Source organism: Megascapheus bottae, chromosome 4 (genome assembly GCF_031878675.1).
Source record: "Megascapheus bottae isolate mThoBot1 chromosome 4, mThoBot2.hap1, whole genome shotgun sequence".
Taxonomy (NCBI): domain Eukaryota; kingdom Metazoa; phylum Chordata; class Mammalia; order Rodentia; family Geomyidae; genus Megascapheus; species Megascapheus bottae.
Window position 1 is genome coordinate 74923103 of NC_143512.1, and position 20589 is coordinate 74943691.

Genomic DNA, 20589 nt, shown 5'->3' on the forward strand with positions numbered 1-20589 from the left:
TGCCATTTGTAGTTCAAATAATTATTTATCAAGTACTTATTCTGTGAAGGAAGCACTGCAAGAAATCAAAAGCACATTGTTTCATGCATAGTCTCGATTACTTAAATTATGAATGGGTCTTGTATTTGCTAGAGTACAAAAGAAAAATCAAACACAGTGTGTAGTCGTGAATATTCATCTTGGGAGAAGTCCAGTTCTATTTGTTCTTTACAGACAAATAAAGGAAAAAAATTCTTTAAGAAAAAAAAATCTTGGTTTAATTAGAGATACACAACTAAGGAAACCAAATGTTTCTGCTGTTCTGATAGATTTCAAAGTACTGTTTCAAGTTTCTGCTAGCTATGGTTAAGATAAAATGTAATTTCAGCCTGCATTGTAAAACAAAGTACTCACTGAAATGGAAAGGAGTTTGTATATATCTAGAAATGTCAGCTTCACAGCAAACATATTTTTAATGATTTCTAAGATGCAAGGTAATTTGGAGTTTTAAAATGGATCTTTACTTGCTACTGAGAATACTTCAAAAGAATACTTTAACTTTTTTATTACAATTTACTAAAATACTAATAACTTGACTCCACCCAGAAAGATCTCCAAAACCATGAGCTAAAATAATGGAACAGAAAATGCCTCAGTTTTGTAAAATTATATGTGAAATTCAGAAGATAAATATAACATAAACACATAGTATATAATATAATATAACTATACAGTGTTTAACATTTAACTTTAAATATATTCATGAAACATACTCCTAAAATTATTAGCGACCATAAATTATGACCAGAATTTTTACACCTACAAAATGTAGCCACAACAATAAGCTTGTCTTATTAATGAGATTATTACACATGATTTTCATGAGATGTGGTAAAAAATAATAAATAAAGCTATCAGAAGCTGGAAGCATGGCTCCGTGGTTCATCACCTGCCTAGCAAGAATGAAGCTATGAGTTCAAACTCTATCACTGATCTCTCACCTCAAAAAAAATTCGAAAAAGATTTCGAGCCCACTGATTTTATATTTCTGTACACATATTTTCCAGCTCAGTTGATGCTCCAAAGATGTTCATTCATCCTGCATTATTGTCAGTGTTATTTAAATCCTGGTGATTTGCTGAGTGGTTTCTAGACTGTAATTTTGTGAAAATCTGCCTCTCTAAATGAGTAAAGTACTCCAAAGCAAAGCAAAAAGCAAAATAATCCTCCAAGCCAAAAAGGTACACAATGTGGTTAATTTCAATAATAATATAAAATTGTATTTTTTTTACTTTTAATGGAAGCTGGGTGGAATTATGGGAAAAATAAAGTAAGCATCTGTGGTATTTGCAAATTAATTCTCAGGAAGATGATTGGAACATAAATAAGTCTACCTTTTGTGATCAGTATTAGTTCTAAGAAGTATATTTTTGATATAGCATGTAGCCTATATTATAGTACAAATTTATTATATGTGCCATATACATGAATTTGAATAATTTTTGGTTATTTCCATCGATACTCCACAAATGTTCATAGCTTTCCTCAATGACAGTCTCCTTGGACCCATAGACATGAGTAAATATATTAATATTGCTATATCTTAATTTTAAGGAATCTACATGTATCAGATGTTATGTATGAGGAAGTAAACCACTTTTTTCCTATATGTATCCTTATACTTCTGAAATTAACTGTCTAAAACTATAGGTGATATTATTACATTATTATAGATTTACACAATGTAATAATACCATATTTTCCCTGCCTTTTCAAGTTCTATTATTTCCCACACCCTTTCTGCTTGCCTTGCTCACTTTCTACTTTCCACCCATAATAGAAAACACATGCTATCTTTCTTTCTTTCTTTTTTTCTTTTTCTTTTTTTTTTTTGTCAGTTGGGAGGTTTGAATCCTGGGCCTGGGCTCTGTCCCTGAGCACTTCAGCTCAGCTCAAAGCTAGCTGTGTACCACTTGTACCACAGTGCCACTTCTGCTTTTTTTTTTTTTTTTTTTTTCTTGTTTGTTTTTGCCAGTCCTGAGGCTTGAACTCAGGGTTTGAGCACTGCCCTTGGGCTTTCCTCAAGGCTAGAGCTCCACCACTTGGGCTTTCCTCAAGGCTAGAGCTCCACTACTTGAGCACCATTTCTGGCTTTTTCTATGAATGTGGTACCAAGGAATCGAACCCTGGTCTTTGTGCACGCTAGACAAGCACTCTACAACTAAGCCAAACTCATTGCCCTTGTCTTTCTGAATCTGCTTTATTTCACTCAATGTGATCTCCATTGCCCCCTATTTTCCTACAAATGATAGAATTTTGTTTTCCTACTCTATTTCCTCTATCTGTTGATGGGCATCTAGTCTGATACTACTGTGACTATTACCAACATAAGAAAAGGTCGCCAGGAATCTTTATTTTATGATGACTGATTCCTTCAGTTCTGGAGTATCTTCACTGATGACCAAAGGTTTTAGCACAGTTTGCATTCATCTCAACATTGTAGTGAGTTCACTGTGCCCATACCATGCCCAGAAGAGCTCTGATGCCTGAACTATGAGCTCTGGGTGTATTTTGTTTTGCTGAGAATATCCTCAAGTTCCTTACCCATCTTCCTTCACTTCTCATTCAACTGGGATTTACAAGCATGTACCAGCTTGCCTGGTTGTAGGCTGATTAACAGATAATGGTAGAAGAGACTGAAATGTCTCTTTATTTTACATTTTCTTTATGGCTATGGATGTTGAATATTTCTTATTATATTTTATTAAAAATGTACAGACTTTTCCATAAAAAGCATATTTTTCATTTCTTAATTAGATTATTCTTTTGGTTTTTAGTATCCACTTTTACAGATTTTTGAAAAGTATCTATTTCCTATTATTAATTAGATGGCTCAATGGCACATAATTTTTTTCTTGATCTATTATTGATATAAATTCTACCAGGTTAATAGCAGGCACACAATATACTACCATCTTGGATGCCATTTTGGAATATTTCACTCTAGTAATTCTTTTTTATGAAGTTTTTTTTTTATTTTGAGTCAGTTTTTAGGATTATTTCATTTCATTCCTATATGAAAGCCCCTACATTTCAACTTGAATTTTTTTCACTGTTGTACATATGGACATTTACTTTTCCTGGTCCCATCTGTGAAAAGGAACAATTTTTTGTCTAGCATACATTTTCAGCAACTTGGTTGAGAATTTGATGCCTGTACTGGCGTGGTCTTATTTTTAGGCCTTCCATTCTATTATTTCCTTGGTCTATATGTCTGGTTTTGTGCCAAGATCACATGATTTTTGTTATAACAATTCTGCAGCAAAATTTTAGATCAGGCCACATGATATAGCCAGCATTGCTTTTTTTCTTCAGTGTATTTGCAATCTATTTTGCTTGCAAAAAATGTACTAAATGTTTTTCTATTTCTGTGAGAAATATGTTATGGAAGGTCTGTTATGAACTGCAAGGAATCTAGATTGTGTACCATAAATAATTTATTTTGTCATTGATAAAAATGTGAGGCCTTTCAAAGTTTTTGAATCTTTTCCAAAATATATATTCAGTATTTTATAGATTTCATGTTTAAAGCCTGATTTAACCTGATTATTGTGTAATATTAGTTTTGAGGCTGTTCTGAATGAAATTGTATTATCAATTTCAATCTCAGTCAGCTCATTATTACTATTTATACAAGATACTTGTCTTTGACATAGATTTTATTTTTATCCTGCTCCTTTGGTAAAAAGGGTTTGAGTAATCTAAGACACCAGGTGTGGCTGTTGAGATGTTCCAAATATAAAATTAGGTGCTTTACAAAAGGGAATGATTTGGGTTCCTTGTTTTCTGTTTGCAATCTTAGTTCTTTATTTTTTTCAGTTTCTTCATTTTACTACATTGCATGCATGTCTCTTTACTTAATACAACCATGGTATTGAATAATGCAGCGGACATCATTGGATCTTTCCTAATTTTAGAGGCATCACTTTCAGATTTCCTGTATTTGGTACATTATTGGCCTTTGTTTGTTCATATTCTACATGTAATATGTTGGCCTATACTTACTGCTCTATACCTAGTTTCTTTAGTTTTATCATCAAGGGATATTTTGTGAAGAGTTCTTGAATTTGCATAAATGCCATATTTTGTTTATTGATTCTTGTATCTTCCAATATTCTTTCATTATTAGAATAAAGTAGCTCAATTAGGTTGTATTATCTTTTTGTATGTTGTTGAATTTATTTTTGAACTTGGATTTGTAAGGCCTTAGGATGTATCATTAGAGTATTTCAGAGCTGGCTTTGAATCTTGATCCTCAGATCTCAACCTCCTGAGTAGCTAGGATTACAGGCATGAGCCACCACACCTGGTCTGCTCTTCGCCTTCTTATTCATCTTCGAGGTGTGCTATGTTGAACATGCAAAATTCATTTCTAAATTTTTTATGATATTTGTTTGTGCTTGAGCTCTGACTTTCTTCCACATGCATGTGTAGGATTAATTATCTTCTAATATTTTCAGTTAGTATCTCTTGCAATTCTGAATTCTTTTTATTTTGCATATCTCAGAAGCACTTCTTCTCGATCAACTACAGTCTATAACTGTTGAAAATGCAAATATTTGCTGGTAGTTATTTTCTCCTAGGCTTTGACATATATCATCATGTGGTTTCTTATCCTTTAGAATTTCTGAATAGAAATCTGCTGAAAATCTCAAAATACTTCTTATATTTCAATAGACGGGTGAGAATTTCAGCTGTAATTCCACTGAGTAAGTTACATGAGGCTTGCTAGAAAGGAAAGGAAGCCTGACACATAGTTCTACCACATGGTTCAGGGGAAAAGCAAACTGCCAGCTTGCACAAAATGAGGGTTATGGAGTTGGTGGAGGGAGGAAGGAAAATGAGAAAATGAGATGAGGGGACTGAAGTTGAGCTGGATTATACAGGGAAAAGTCTGGGGAGGGACTAGAGGATGTGGATGTGATCTCAGAGCCTGGGCTGCCTCTCACTGTCCAAGGAAGGTGTAATCAAGTTGTTTAGGAAATGATCTCAGGAGATGAAGAAGTGACCTTGTGGCCTTGGCTGACTGATGATCAGGTGATTAACACTCAGACGATGACCAATTTTAGGCAGGTGAACAGGAAGGGGTAAGGGGAGACGAGACACGTGTTATGTTACTATAATTTGTATCTCAATTTTCTAGGATTTTGTCCCTTTATCAGATCCCAGAGCTCCTGAAACTTGTGACTGTCATTATTCTAAATATGTTTTATGCTATCTCTTCTTATTAGTTTAAATTGGGAAACTTCTCTAGAATGCAAATGTCCTTTAATACAAATCCAGCATGTTAGCTACTCTCAACTCCATATCCTCCAAATAATCCATATTCTTCTATCTTCATCTGAAATATTGCATATTAAAGTTAGAAACCAGTATGGGCGCACCTTATTAAAGATTGTTCTTATTGTAAAGTTGATAAATAACAAGTCTTACCCTAACATATCCCATCCATCTATATTCTTTCAGTTTTAACTGTGCTCTACTCTTTAGAGATTTCTCATTTCTCTAATGACTTGACATTATATTTTAATTATCTATTTGCCAATAATTACACACACACATACACTCTCTTACTCACACACAAATAGGTTTACATATGTATATGAATTTTGGTGTTTTTATATTATTTCCCTAATTTCATATTTTTGTTCAATGGTAAAAGCTTCTCATTCATGTCCAGTAAGCCTTTTGCCACATATGTATTTTCCATTTCCCATGAAGTAGAGAATATTTCTGTCAAAAGCTCACTCTTTTCCTGTGCTAAGTCTTTTTAGGTGAAATACTGTCTGCTTTCTGAATCCTCATTTCCAAAGGTAAAGACTGGAAAAAAGAAACAAAAATATCTCCATATCAAGTTCTAGAATCAAGAACTTAAAATTGTAATATAGAAATACACTCTAGCTCCTGTTTCCAATCATCTTCCAGAGCATATCAGTCAGTGTCCTAGTCAAAAACTTAAGATCATCAGGACCACAAATGGGAACAAAATGTACCAGTGTATGATACCAGGCTAATCCACTTATTATTCTTTTGTCTGATATTCAGGTCCCTTCTGTAGAGGGATAAATGCTTGTGGCACAAATATTTGGTTCACACACTTTCCTTGGATTAAAGATTACTGAACAGAGATCATTTTACATTGATTATGTCTGGTAAATTTTCATTTTGTACTGCTAGATTTTTCTTAGAGAATATCCCATGACTTATCTTATTACTACAACATACACATAATGCACATTTTTCTGTGTGCTTGTGTAAAATGAAAAAGGATAGCTAGTATATATGTATATAAATGGATATTTGTGGATATGTGTATACCTTCTTATGTCTCATATGTATATGCATTATCATATGTATATATAAACACATATATATAAAATATTCTCTCACCAGATTAAAAATCCTTTTCAATTTCTCATCTAATTATTTAATGTGTCTTTTATTTGCAATCAGCATCATAATCATATTCATTTGTGGATATGTATAATTCCCTCAATTTCCTACTACTCATAAATATTGAAAAATTAATTCACTTTCTATTGTACTAATTTAGATATATACAATCAAGAAATTTTACTGTATTAAATTTTAACATACTAATGTACATATAGAAAAGAATTTTCCAATATCAGTAATAACACAAACTGTTTTTAGTGTAAAGTAATTAATTCAATGAGTTCTCTTTGAGTTCTCTGGTAATCTGACACCTAATTGGAGCTGGAATTTGAGGATTTTATTGAGCATGACCTTAGATCAACATTTGTATACTATCATTAATGGAGAAAGATTAGATTGATGGACAATAGGGCAAGGAATAAAAAGCTGTAATGCCTCTTACTGTCTTAGCTCATGAAAAAACTCCCTGCTTAATCATTTTATTCAGTACCCTCAGAACCAGGTGGGAAATTCTCTGGCTTTTGTTACCTAACTCCATTGAATGAATGGCTCTAGGCTGTTCAATTGACTTGGATCAGCTGAAAATCTGTAGGCCTGGTGATCTTTCCTCCAGAGGATCTGCCCAGTTCGTGCCTGTGTGACTCACAGTAATCTTTTGATGAGTGGAATGTGTCATGATAATTAATAATTATTATTTTTATTAAAGAATTTATTAACATACAAACCGTCAGCCTAATTTTGATTATGTTCTAAAATAATTATTTTTTTAAAAAAATATGTTGCATGCTCTTGAGGACATCAGAACTGAATTGGTAAAGATATTTTGGAAAAGTTATCCAAAAGATCTTGGAATGTATGAGAGCTCTGTCTTATGTATTTGGAAACTTTCATTCTAGTACTCATTATTTTTTAAGTTATTCATTATTATGTAAATTATTTCCCCTGTAAAGTAAGGGATTAACTGCTTTCTATCTTTAAAATAATGTGGTTTGATTTAAATGTATCTTGCCTACATTTAATACGGTATATGGCACTTAAAAAGCATGTAAACGATTAAACTGATTTTAATGATCACTTTTACATGATATGATGTTACTATAAAATAAGTGATTTATACAATATTATATATACTGGTGTTTCTTAAACATTGTAAATCAATGAACAACACCTGAACTGTCTTCTGGCAGTACATGCACGTGTCAGCTCCTGTCACTGCAATTAAAGGCCATTGCTTGAAAAAATAAATCCCCAGCATGTGCCATAAAGTCTAGGGTGCACTGGCTTTGGGCTATTTGTGTCCTTCAATTCTTTTATCAGCTGGGTATATCTCCAAAGCATTTATTGCTTTCTTTACCCTTTGTCTTCTAACTCCTTTCCCCACCTATTTCGTTTTTTTGAAATCAGTTCCTCAATTTCAGCATCACAATTAGCTAACTTTTAGGCCTTGTCCCTTCATGCTCCTGATCCATCTCATGAACTGGCAATGAAAACGTCACACATACCCATTTTATCCATGAAAGGAAATGTGTTTCTTACCTGGCAGCCTCACTAAGTCTATTTTGTTTTGCTTATGTCTGTCATAGATAACACAGCCAGCATTCTGACAAGGCGGAGGAGATTTAGTCGAAGTATTCAGGATGTGTATTATCTGCCCGTTATGATCTCTGACGGTGGAATCCCCTCTCTCAGCAGCAGCAGCACCCTCACCATCAGGGTTTGTGCATGCGAGAGAGATGGGCGCGTGCGGACCTGCCATGCAGAAGCCTTCCTGTCCTCGGCTGGCTTGAGCACAGGAGCCCTAATCGCTATCCTTCTCTGTGTTCTCATTCTCCTGGGTAAGTTCCAACCTTATGGTTATATGTTGACAATTCAGAACGACAAAGGGCTTTTCACAAAGTTTATGTGTTAGAAATATGTCATGTTCTTCTGTATCTAGGTTTATGGACCTTCAGGACATGGAAACAAGAGCTTAATTATGAGTGACTGTTATTCTTAATGCATTATGATTTTCTTTATTCTCTTGCTTTGCTCTTTGGTTAATCTGATATTGTTACAGTATTCCACTTTGTTATCTAGTATATTATATAGATGTTTACTTGTTTACTCGAAATAGAAGGGGAAAAATGAGGGGAGGAGGCAGGAAAATGGGGACAAAAACATAAGAAGGGATATTAATGTCTGAGAAATAATGTACCTTCTATCTGGTGAATATAACTATAACCCCTCTATACATTAAAATTTAAAAAATTATGCAAAAAGAAATGTGTCATGTTCATAGTATACATGTATTCATACTGTTAATAATTTAATTTACATGTGATAGAACAACTGACTTAACAGAAAAAAATACAAAAACTGACTTTGTTTTTTTAAGTATAAATATTAGGAAAAACAAGGTATCACTAATCAATTTTATTTTATTTTTCCAAGAATGTATGTGATATAAACCAGGTTGATAGGATCCTCTTCCTCAGCTCAGCTCAGATAAGGTCAGATTATTATGGTGCCATAGGTACCACAAAGGTAGTGCTGGAGTATACAGGAGGAAGCCTGTGGCAATAATATCATATGTTGAGATCTTACTGAGTGTAGTAATTACATGTTCCATGTACAAACAGACACACACACACACACAATCACATTTACACATACACAGAGTGAACAATGGATGTATTGATTTCTTTATTGTAAGGACTTCTCTAGATATTAATATGCCGAAATATTCTGTTGACACTACATATACATATATCTATGTCTATATCTGTATATCGATGTAATAAACATATAACATACTACATATAATATAAATACATCAATATGGTCAATACATATCTAAGTGAATATTCTATATTTTCAAAATATCAATCATAAATTTTAGCTAATATTTTTGTTTTTGTTTGGTTGGTTTGGTTTTCTGATCCTGAGGCTTGAACTCATTGCCTGGTTGCAGCCATTAAGCCTCTCTGGACTCACGGTTCTACCACTTGAGCCAAAGCTCCACTTCCTGCTTTTTCTGAGTATTTTATTAGAGATAAAGTCTAATGGACTTTCCTGCCTGATCTGGCTTGGAACTGCAATCCTCAGATTTCAGTCACCTGAGTAGCTAGGATTATAAGCATGAGCCACTGGCACATGAAGTTTTAATATATTGAATGTGAGCAACTTTTGATGGTTATATTAAATTTTATTTAATTTCATCAATAGGATTTTATTAAGTTTATAGCTTTACTATATTTTCTTGTTCAAAAACTTTGTCTTAAGTGATTTAGTTTATTTTTCTAAATGAAACAATATACAGTTATAGCTGATAGTACAATAAAGCTTTGAAATAGATACATAAGCATATGGATAGATAGATATTGGAATAGCAGAATGTGAAACAAGATACCAATCTCAGACATTAGTATAAGAAAAGCAGATAGAAATAACCACTTCATTTTCATAGTGTACAGTAAGTACTTGCATATTTTTCCTGTGTGTTCTCACTCTTCTCACATTTTTTAGCAGACATACAACTTATTTTTTTGGTACATTGAGTATATAAAGAAATAACATTTTAAATTATTTTTTATTTATGAATTTATTAACATTGATTTTATATCATATTTCAAATGAATAACATTTGTTTTTAAATAATTATATGGTTACATAAACATGTTCATGTTTCATTACTGGGTGTAAAGGGAATGAATGTTAAGCTGGAAAGGAGCTGAAGAATTAAGTGGATATGAGGAACAGGGTTGAGTACATTCATGCTTTTGTGGATATACAAAAAATGGAGTCTTAGTTGTGAATACGTAAAGAAAGTTTTTGTTGTTGTTTTGTTTTGTTTTTGCCAGTCCTAGACTTAAACTCAGGGCCTGAGCGCAGTCTTTGGGCTTTCTCAAAGCTAGAGTTCTATCACCATACTGTTTCTGGCTTTTAATTTTCATTGTCAGGCTTAAACAATCACTAATTGTCTTGTAATTTATATCTTTCATGGAATTATAAACATTTTCTTTTTATTCTGAAAATAACTGGACAACAGATTCAGAATGTAATTATCTGTAATTATAAATTAAAGTTTAAATTAATTTGTTAGCTGATAATTTTCATGAAAAATATCAATAACAATTTTGGATAACAAAGTTTAATATAAAGTCTAATTTAAAACTGATATGCAACTTTAATTGCTAAATGAATTGTGAAATTAGCATTTTAATACTGAAAGTTATTTTAGCTATTAGTTTTCTAATGACAGAAAAGGGCAGTGTTTGTATAATTCCAGCCCTAATTTTAACAATGATTATCTATGATTTCAGGTAAGTGAATGTGTACTCTCTTGCCATATTTCTGAATCTGTGAAAATATATCATCTAAAGGGATAGTAAAGGGTTCCATAAAATTATATACTGTTTATTATTGTTTTATTATAGATTTAATTATATTTAACAACTTTCATTGGTCACATACAATCTATCTGCTACATATTGCTCATCTGAAGACTATAATTTTAGACAGTCCAAGAGTCTAACTTTAAGTGGTACACACTCATGCTGTGTGAGTCAGGTCAGGTTACTCTTTGTGAAGGATACCTTCTCTAGGTCTAGTCACTTGATGAATAGGAGAGACATTTAGTGTTTTGTGAAACCATAGTGCAAGGAGTCAGCCCTTTCTTTCCCAAAGGCCTGACATTACTTACTCATCGCTAGTTGATCATGCATTTGCAGTGGGACCAAAGCAGTTGTATGAGAAAGATTTATCCAGATTGGACATAAGAAGTCATAGGTTATGAATAGAAGTCTCTGAAACCATAGGTTCTGAATCAGAGCACTGTAATACTCACTTCTCCATATCTCACTCTCTTGACTTAGGTGAGGAATGCAGCTGGATTTTTTCCTAGTCTTAGACATGTCTCAGAGCAGAGTACTTTGGATGGGAAAAGAGAAAGATGTAAGGAAATGTAGACTTGGAAAAAATCATGTTAATTGAAGTAAGCCAGATCCAAAGAAACATAGGCTGATTTTTAGTAATTAGTATATGCCTAGGATTTTCCTAGCAGAGGAGCACAATAGCTCAATAGCCATGTACATATATGCCACGTAGGATGATGCTAAGTGAAATAAACTCCAGGATACGGAAACAAGAATGGAATATATGGAATTGTTGTTTTTAATGTAGTATATGAAGTTCACTTCTTTGCTCTGTTGTTTTATTTTTTCACCTAATGGCTTATCCTCCATTGTTACTGTATCTGCCTTTGGTACCTGGTATATTATATATGTTTATTCATTTATTCAAATTCGGGAAGGGAAGGAAAAAACAAGATGAGACAAAGGACAAAGGGTGAACCAGTGGAGCAGAAATATTCACAAGATAATATGATGGAAATGAACTTTACAACTTGGGAGGTAGTTGGGAGAGGAGAAATGGGAGAGAAACATGGGAAGGGGAAACAGCATTTGAAAAGTAATGTCCTCACTACTTTACAAATGTAACTGTAACTGAACTCTAAAAATCTAAGCTGTGAGTCAAGAAGTCTCAGCCTAGAAAAATGACAGCATTGTGGTTTTCTGCAGATGGGCAATTCACAAGGTTTCACGGGGGCAATCATACACATATACACACACACCTATACAATACATGGATAGATAGATAGATAGATAGATAGATAGATAGATAGATAGATAGATAGATAGATAGATAGATAGATAGATGGATGGATAATTAGTAGATTCTCAGAGGCACTAAAATTGCCTGACGTTATTGAGCAAATGTGGGGTGCAGAGGGTGTTGTGGGGGAGCCTGCTTCTGGAAAGTGATTGGTGACATAGAAATGGAAATTGCAGAAGTCAAATCTGCAAGCAGTGTCTGGAAGAATCCCTAACTCTTTATCTTCTTTCTGCCCCCCCTTCCCTGCCCCACCTCATCCCCTTCAGCAATTGTAGTCCTTTTCATCACCCTGAGGCGCAGCAAAAAAGAGCCCTTGATCATCTCGGAGGAAGACGTGCGGGAGAACGTGGTCACCTATGACGATGAAGGCGGCGGGGAGGAAGACACAGAGGCCTTCGACATCTCAGCCCTGAGGAACCCTGCAGCTGCAGAGGAGCTCAAGTACCGGCGGGACATCCAGCCCGACCTGAAGCTCACTCCCAGACACCAGACCCTGTCGGCCTTGGACAGCATAGACGTTCAGGAATTTCTTAAGCAGAGACTGGCCGAAGCAGACCTAGACCCCAGCGTTCCCCCTTACGACTCACTCCAGACTTATGCCTACGAGGGCCAGAGGTCAGAGGCTGGGTCTATCAGCTCACTGGACTCTGCCACCACACAATCAGACCAGGATTATCAGTACCTTGGAGACTGGGGGCCTGAGTTTAAAAAGTTAGCAGAACTCTATGGAGAAATAGAATCCGAAAGAACAACTTAGGGGGGAGGGTGCCAATTCTTGCAACTTGGTAGAATTTGCTTTCTGAGCAAGTGGAACCATGACATGACCTCAGCATGGACAAGGAAGAAGAAGCTGAAGCAGGGCTTGGACCCAAGCAAGCCATGCGCGGCTCCTGTAGAAGCAAGTGCCCTTTTTATGATCAAAACTGGGTTATTTAATTGAAAGAAAGTCAAATATATATATAAAAGAAGTACAGAGAAAAAAAAAACTATTGTTCCTTGTGTATATTTTCAATTGCTCAATAAAGTCTGTGGTACTGTTTCATGAAGAATCCCTGAAAATAAGCCACACAATGAATATTTCTTTCCACATTGTGTCCTTTTCTCCTACACTATAACTAAACAAAGGGACTTCAAAGTCACTCTCAGCTATGACTTACAGGGCTAGGTGCACTGCTGAAGCAAACTCGCAAAAGTGTTCTTGACCTCTTTTTCTCCACTTGTGGGTGGACCTTGGAGTCCAATACTCTGTCTTCCTGATAGATCTCTTTACCCTTGTCCTATGTTTAAAGTACATAAGGAATTCCCATCCCACCATGCCACTCTGTCATAGATCTGTACCCACTATTTTTCTGTGCCCTCCCTTCTTTTCTCCATATGCAGTTGATGGAGCACAGGGATCTGCTGCCTACACTCTAACTTATGCAGTTCTGGTGCATGGCGCTGCACTGTTGTGAGCAAGAGACAAACGACTCTGCCCTGACCATTATTCCTTTTATTTTGAATGGCAAATCTCTTCTTTTTTTTTCTTCTTGTTTTTAATAAATTGAAGGAATGGTTGAAGGTATACACCAATAATTTTTCAGGGAAATTTCTAATTTAAACCAATAGTCATAAATCTTATGTCAGCCTAAAAGCACTGGAGAATTGTGTACCTTTTTTTTGTTTCTTTACAGTAATTACATGGATGGTTCCTCAGGCTAATATTGGTTGTCAAAAAATCGTGTTATACTTCAAGGCTAAGTCACTGCTGCTCTTGCAGAAACATATGAACCTTGCCTGATCACATGAAATGCTGAGTAGAGCCACCTTTAACATAAACTCATCGATGCTGGGACTTACATTTTGTTCATTTCATTTGTTCAGACTTTCTTGGTTTCGTTAGTCCATGTTTCGTATCCATCTATAGGACAAATCAGAAACCACTCTTACTCTAGCACAACTGCAAAGTGGGGTTCATTTTCCCTTCCCTACTATCTCACAGGTTATTGTGAGGATCAAATTAAGGCCTATGAAAACATTTTGTGAACTGCAAAGCTTTTTGCTATGTAAGACTTACAAACTGTCTAGTTTTCTAACTGATTAGTTTACAAGAGTATATTTCAATTAATTTTGCATAAAACATCAGATTATCCTAAATCCTTCGATATTGAATATACAATGTACAAGCATAATTATTTTAATATTTTCTGGGAAAGACTAATTTTCATACTGCTTTTTAAGTTTTTCTTTTCTTCAAATTATTTCAATAGTTCCTTGTACTTGAAGTAATAAGTTACAGAATAATAGACCTAGCACACAAAAAAGGATTTCATCTGTTTATTGATGATGAATCGGAATTCAAAAATATGTGAAGTAGGAAATATATGAAGACTGACATTTTACTTCATTTTAATTTATACTCTAGTGTCCCCAAAACTTACACGACATGTTCTGTCTGATTTTACCTGCGTGGAAAATCTTGAATGTTGCCTCTGTTTGCAGCTGCCCAGTGCTATCTTATTCCAGTTTTGAAGTATGAGGAGTGAGCTCAACATGGATAATTTTTACTTGTGTTTTAAGCCTGAGGAATAAAATGTGATTTGAGCTTTTCAAATCCTTTTAGCTTTCTAGATGCTCCTTCATCATTTTTTAACATGATAATTGTGCACATACAGGTGTGAAGCTAAATCAAAAGTGTCATTGATGGGGTACAGGGGCACGGGCTCTGCATATACCACCTCGGATTATGCTAATTCTGGGAGACATTGAAGGGTGCATCTCTTGAACGACTGCTTCCGAATTCTGATGCTCTGATTTGGGGATGCTGACTGGACTAGTAAGTTCAGGGAAGTCCATTAGCCTTTTTGACTTAGTTTTTTTTTTAAATGTGTTCAGTCATTTTATTCTATATACTGTTACTCAGGTAAATTTATAGATTGAGGATCTGAATGTTGAAAAATGTATATAGCGATTTATATAAAAGTTGAGCCATCTAAATGTTCTGAGTACTAAAATTAGCCCTATTGTACAGAACCAAATTCATTATATCTAACTTTAATCAAAAGTTATGATGGCACACAGCTTCTAAGTCCCTAATGAAAGAAGATAAAACAGAGCTTCTGTTGTCTGAAAATAAGCTTCCTTGTTGATTGTTTTAAAGTGTGTGAATGAAAACATTCTGAGAATTATTTTTGTATAGCTTATGAAACTATCTACTATTTATTAGAAGTAGAGATTGTGTCTTGTATTTCTTTTTCTATTATCTCACACAAGAAGAAAGGAATGCCATAAAAACCCATGAGTTCATCAGGCATTTTGCACTCCAAACCTTACTTTTTAAAATGTTTAACTCATTAGTGCTAAAGAAAGTTCTCAAAGAGTTTTAGGAGTTACATTTACAAGTAGACCTGAAGAGTTCACTGGCACCAGGGAAACTGCTCTAGTTTCAAATACCCCTAATACATTCCAGCTCATTCTGGGGAACTTTAGTTTCTTAATTTGCAGTCACACATGAAATATATTTTGCAATGAATCTGTTTCTAATAAAATGATTTTCAAGCAGAAGTTATAAAATGGGGGCTGTTGGGTAATTGGAAATACTAGTAGTATGAGATTATTTTTATATGAGATCATTCTGAGCAGTATTTGTTCATTCTATTCAAATACTGTGATATTAAAAATGTTGGCCTATATAATTAGAGACCTATTATTATAATTTTTTCCTATGACAAATCTATACAAGCATAGATTGTGGAATCAGAAAGGAAGCTATGGCTAATAAAATGTGCTGTACAGTGGTAAACTATAGATTTGCTTTAACATGGAGTAAATTTCCTACAGTATGGAAAGAATTACATGCACTTCATTACACACACCCACACACATCCTTCAAGAATATTTGGAGAGAAAAAGAATATCTTGATTAAGGGGTTTTACATTGATTTGACCCAAATATGTGATGAAAATATTATAGTAGAAAATTTACCAAAAGTACATTACTCAAAAGGAAACTTGCCAGTTTTTGTCCAGTTGAAAAACCAAAATTATGTGTGTGTGTGTGTGTGTGTGTGTGTGTGTGTGTGTGTGTGTGGTTATACAAAGTAAGTTCCATTTAACAAAGCAGTTTATGAATATATTTTATGGATACAATATATTTTGATTGGTGTTCCCACTTTCAACATTCTCAACCATGCCTGCCCTACCCACTTCCCTCATCATTGTTAATATTGTAGGATACAGGCTGTATTATTGATTGTATTCTCCTCCCCATCTTCATTTTTCTACTCCTTCCCCCTTGACCCCATGCCACACTTTTGATGTTTTATTTGCCTGAACTTTGACATCATCTTCTTGAGAAGTTACACTGTTGGTGTTCTCCAATAAGTACTTTTGTGTTCACTTGCATACCATCCAATAGTTACAAAGATGGACAAATTGCAGAGAATATGCACATCTTTAAACAAGAATCAATAAAAAAATTAGAACTAATGAAATAAAGGAAACAGAGCAGCTACCAAATTCTAAGAGGAACTTTTATTTTCATTCACATTAAACATAATAGTATAGAGAACTACAGAGACAACTGCTTTCAGCATTATAGAAAGCTTAATATATAATTAGCTGTTTGTTCTTTTCAACCTTCACCCACATGTTTGATTTGATGTTATCTTTTTGGTTCAGCTAAACACAAAATAATTTAAAAAGAAATGGAAGAATCTGCTGCAGTAGTTTCAAACCCATCAAGAGGTACCAGTTCCCTTAATATGGTAAAGGATCATGCTTTACTCTAATATTTTTTGGGCAGGATTGATTACCTATTTGGCACATTGGAAATCTTGGGCTTATGTTTTCTTAGAAAACCAAGAGTCTCATATTCCAAATTCAACTGCATTGAGGTCTCAGACATATTGTTTAATTTCATTACTTGGCTTTTAATTTCAAGAATAGAACAAACCTTATAACATACATATTGAAAAATGTGTGACATAGATTCAATCTCTGTTTCTTTCATCCTTTAGGGTTTAAAACAAATTAAAATATTACCTAAAGAAACCAAACAACCTTCCTTTTTTGTGGAAACTAGAACTTCATCTAATTTATTATTAGGTATCTCAAAAACATTATAGTCAAGAGAAGCTCTCAACTACTGAGAAAGGACTCACCAGAATACAATCCAATTTTTTTAAGTCTCCACATACATAATTTCATAATGAAAATATTCAATGTAATTCTTTCTATGATGTCAAGGATAATTTCCCACTCTATCTTGTTCCAATGCAAGATGTGGCAAGGCAGTGATTTTTTAATAAAGGAAGAAATCAGAGAAAAGCAGACTTTTTTTCCTTTGAAGCATTGATGAAAAGACAGGAAAAAGCTCTTACTGTGGTGAAGAATGGCTCCATTTAGCCACTTTCCTGAATTCATGAAAATGAAAAATAATTTGTTCTTCAATAGTGCAGACATCAAAATTTATTTTAGTGATACAGTTTTTTTAACTCTAAGTAGAAGGGATGGAGAATGAGGCTACTCGAAGGACCTTGAAATTATTCCCCCTAAATAAGGCTGGTAAGATTTGTAGGTGACAGGGTTTGTCATGTAGCTTAGCCGTATTAATTAGCCTTAGTAATACTAACTTTTGAAAGGAATAAATGGACTCTAATAGTTTTGCCTCTATCATTTCATTAAGGATTTTTTTCTCAACAAAAAGTCTTATAACCTAACAATAAGACAATAGTTGACGTTTACCAAGGGTCATTTCAAATACTTTTTAACTTCAAAGAGAAATTCATGGTTTTAATATTCCTTCCTCTATCTGTTCACTATTGGCATATGCTGTGTTGAAGAATATGCCAAAAAAAACCCGGAAATGGGTGCTTAAAATATATCCTGCTCATATCAGTCATTGCAAATGAAATTCTCCTTTGAGAATTAAAATTTGCATAAACTGGCTGTGGGCCGTGGCTCATGCCTGTAATCCCAGCTATCAGGAGGCTTGAGATCTGGGGATCAAATCATTATGGTCACTACAGTACATGAGAGTCTTATCTTTAATTAACCACCAGAAAATTGGAAGTGGTGGTGTAATTCAAGGAATTGGACCGTAGCTTTGAGCTGAAGAGCTCAGGGACAACACCCAAACCCAGAGTTCAATGATGGTTCTAGGCCATCAGTTCTAAAGTGAAATTGCACGTATTCTGGCATAGGCTCAGTGCAATGGTATGTAAGTTGTCAGAAATGCATTGGTGTGAGGTAAATAATATGTGATGCTGTGCATGGCTATGCAAAGTTTCAGCATAGACCAGGAATTTTATCCTAGCAAGGAAGGACTATTGGACTATTTATTATTAAGTTATTCAAATGGGTTCACTATCCTGAGGAATGAAGGATCTATATTATCTATCATTTACATTATCTATTGTATTCCCTTCTCTTTTACTATAGAAAGAGCCAAATTCAGTATTTCTTTCATTATCAAGTTCGAATTACAAAAATAATCATTTTCCTATTCCTTCTACTTTGTAAATATCATTTTTGTTCTGAATAGTTACTAAAATACAACTAAGTTTCATGTTTTTAGTATTTTTAAGGAAAAAGTTGGACTGTTTAGAGCAAGGACATTTGAAAGTACACCAAAATTTTTACAATTCAAGAGAAACAGAACTTATCAGTTAGACCTGCTATATGTGTTTCATGAACAAGAAAATACCCTTTACAACATGATTTGATAAATCCTAATCAGATAAATGTGTTCTCTTTGTAGAGACATTGATCAGAAGAAGTAATTTGTTTATAATTTCTATCATTATTTACTAAACAATAAAACTTATTCGCCACTAAACTACCTTATTTTCACATTATATATCTTCCTTGTAAGAAAGTAATCATAACATATTTTATGAGACCAAAATGACTTAAGAATATCAAGCTAGGTATCATGTGATGCTAAAAAGCATTTTAGTGAAATATATTTTCCTATGTCCCAAGCATGCATCTCTTTCCTTTTAAAAAGCACCTTAACTTTTTTCATAAGGGAAAAGGCAGAAATTACCATACAGGATTTTAGATATGTGGTTGAATCCCTACACAATGCTTATTTCTGTAACAATTGACACTGTAACTCTGAGTAAACTGCAAAGGCTTCTTTAACCAATAGGCCTGTTGCTTAAAGAATTGCTCTCAAAGGTTTATTCTGAAGAACACTGATGAAATCTAGGGAAATATAATTATAAAAATTATACTATTTGTGAGGTTTTAGTTTTTGAGAAGATTATTACTTGGTATATTAAAACAAAATTTCCCTGGGGCCAAGAGTTTGGCCTAATGGTAGAGTGCTTGCCTAGCATGCACGAAGACCTGGGTTCAATTCCTTGGTACTACATCCATAGAAAAAAAGCTGGTGTTGTGGCTCAAGTGGTAGAGCTCTAGCCTTGAGAAAGTCCAAGGACAGTGCTCAGATCCTGAGTTCAAGCCCAGGACTGTCAATAAATAAATAAACAAACAAAACAAAACAAAATTTCCTTGTAGCAGAAGCCTTACCAGGCTAAACTTAATGCTTAAAAGAACAAAAGAATTGCTGAATGAAGTGTACTTCTAATGCGTTCAACAAAAGACTATTATTTGCCATAGACCAGAAAACGCAGAGCATAAAAATAAAGAAGGGGACGGGAGTTTGGCCTAGCGGTAGAGTGCTTGCCTAGCATGCACGAAGACCTGGGTTCGATTCCTCAGTACCACATACTTAGAAAAAAGCCAGAAAGTGAGACTCAAGTGGTAGAACTCTAGCCTTGAGAAAGTCCAAGGACAATGCTCAGGCCCTGAGCTCAAGCCCAGGACTGACAAAAAAGAAAGGAAGGAAGAAAGGAAGGAAGGAAGGAAGGAAGGAAGGAAGGAAGGAAGGAAGGAAGGAAGGAAGGAAGGAAGGAGGAAAGGAAGAAAGAAAGAAAGAAAGAAAGAAAGAAAGAAAGAAAGAAAGAAAGAAAGAAAGGAAGGAAGAAAGGAAGGAAGAAAGGAAGGAAGAAAGAAAGAAAGAAAAGTTTTAGGAAATTCTATGAATAATACCAAAAAGGTCCAAAGCCATTGGAATAAACAAGGAAGCTAAATTATTAAGCCTTGGAGAGACACTGAGGCCATGTCACCAGAGAGATAGTCTATAATCAAACTTAATTACAAGCATTCCTATTACTCCACACAGCAATAGATCAAATTCACCTTACCTAATGAAAATGAAAACCACAAGTGTGATTTTTTTCAAAAACTTAGAATGCTTTGCATTATTCAGTTTTTATAAAATCATGTTTTTACAAATCAGAAGTGCACACAAGTCTTCCCCTTTCTGGTCAGGTTGATTTTTACAAGTCTACACTTGCTGACAAGTTAGTGTGAGTCAGTGCTTTGAAAATCCTCAGTGGTTAATAGTTTTCAGATGAAATTTGGCAGAACAGACAGAACCTCCCAAATATAATGTTAAGGACGAAATCAGATAATAAAAATAAAATTCCTCAAGGATGAATAAGCGGTCGGCTG

General features: G+C 34.4%; 1 protein-coding gene across 2 annotated transcripts in view; it reads left to right on the forward strand.

Annotated features, from left to right (window-relative positions):
- Positions 1–14680, forward strand: part of Cdh18 (cadherin 18) — a 355549-nt gene extending 340869 nt beyond the window's left edge. For both annotated transcript variants that reach the window (XM_090332102.1, XM_090332103.1), the window contains 2 exons: positions 8019–8270; positions 12354–14680. In XM_090332102.1, coding sequence (XP_090188228.1) covers positions 8019–8270; positions 12354–12844 — 743 coding nt within the window. In that variant the 3' untranslated portion in view covers positions 12845–14680. The remainder of the gene's footprint in view (positions 1–8018; positions 8271–12353) is intronic.
- The last annotated feature ends 5909 nt before the right edge of the window (positions 14681–20589 follow it).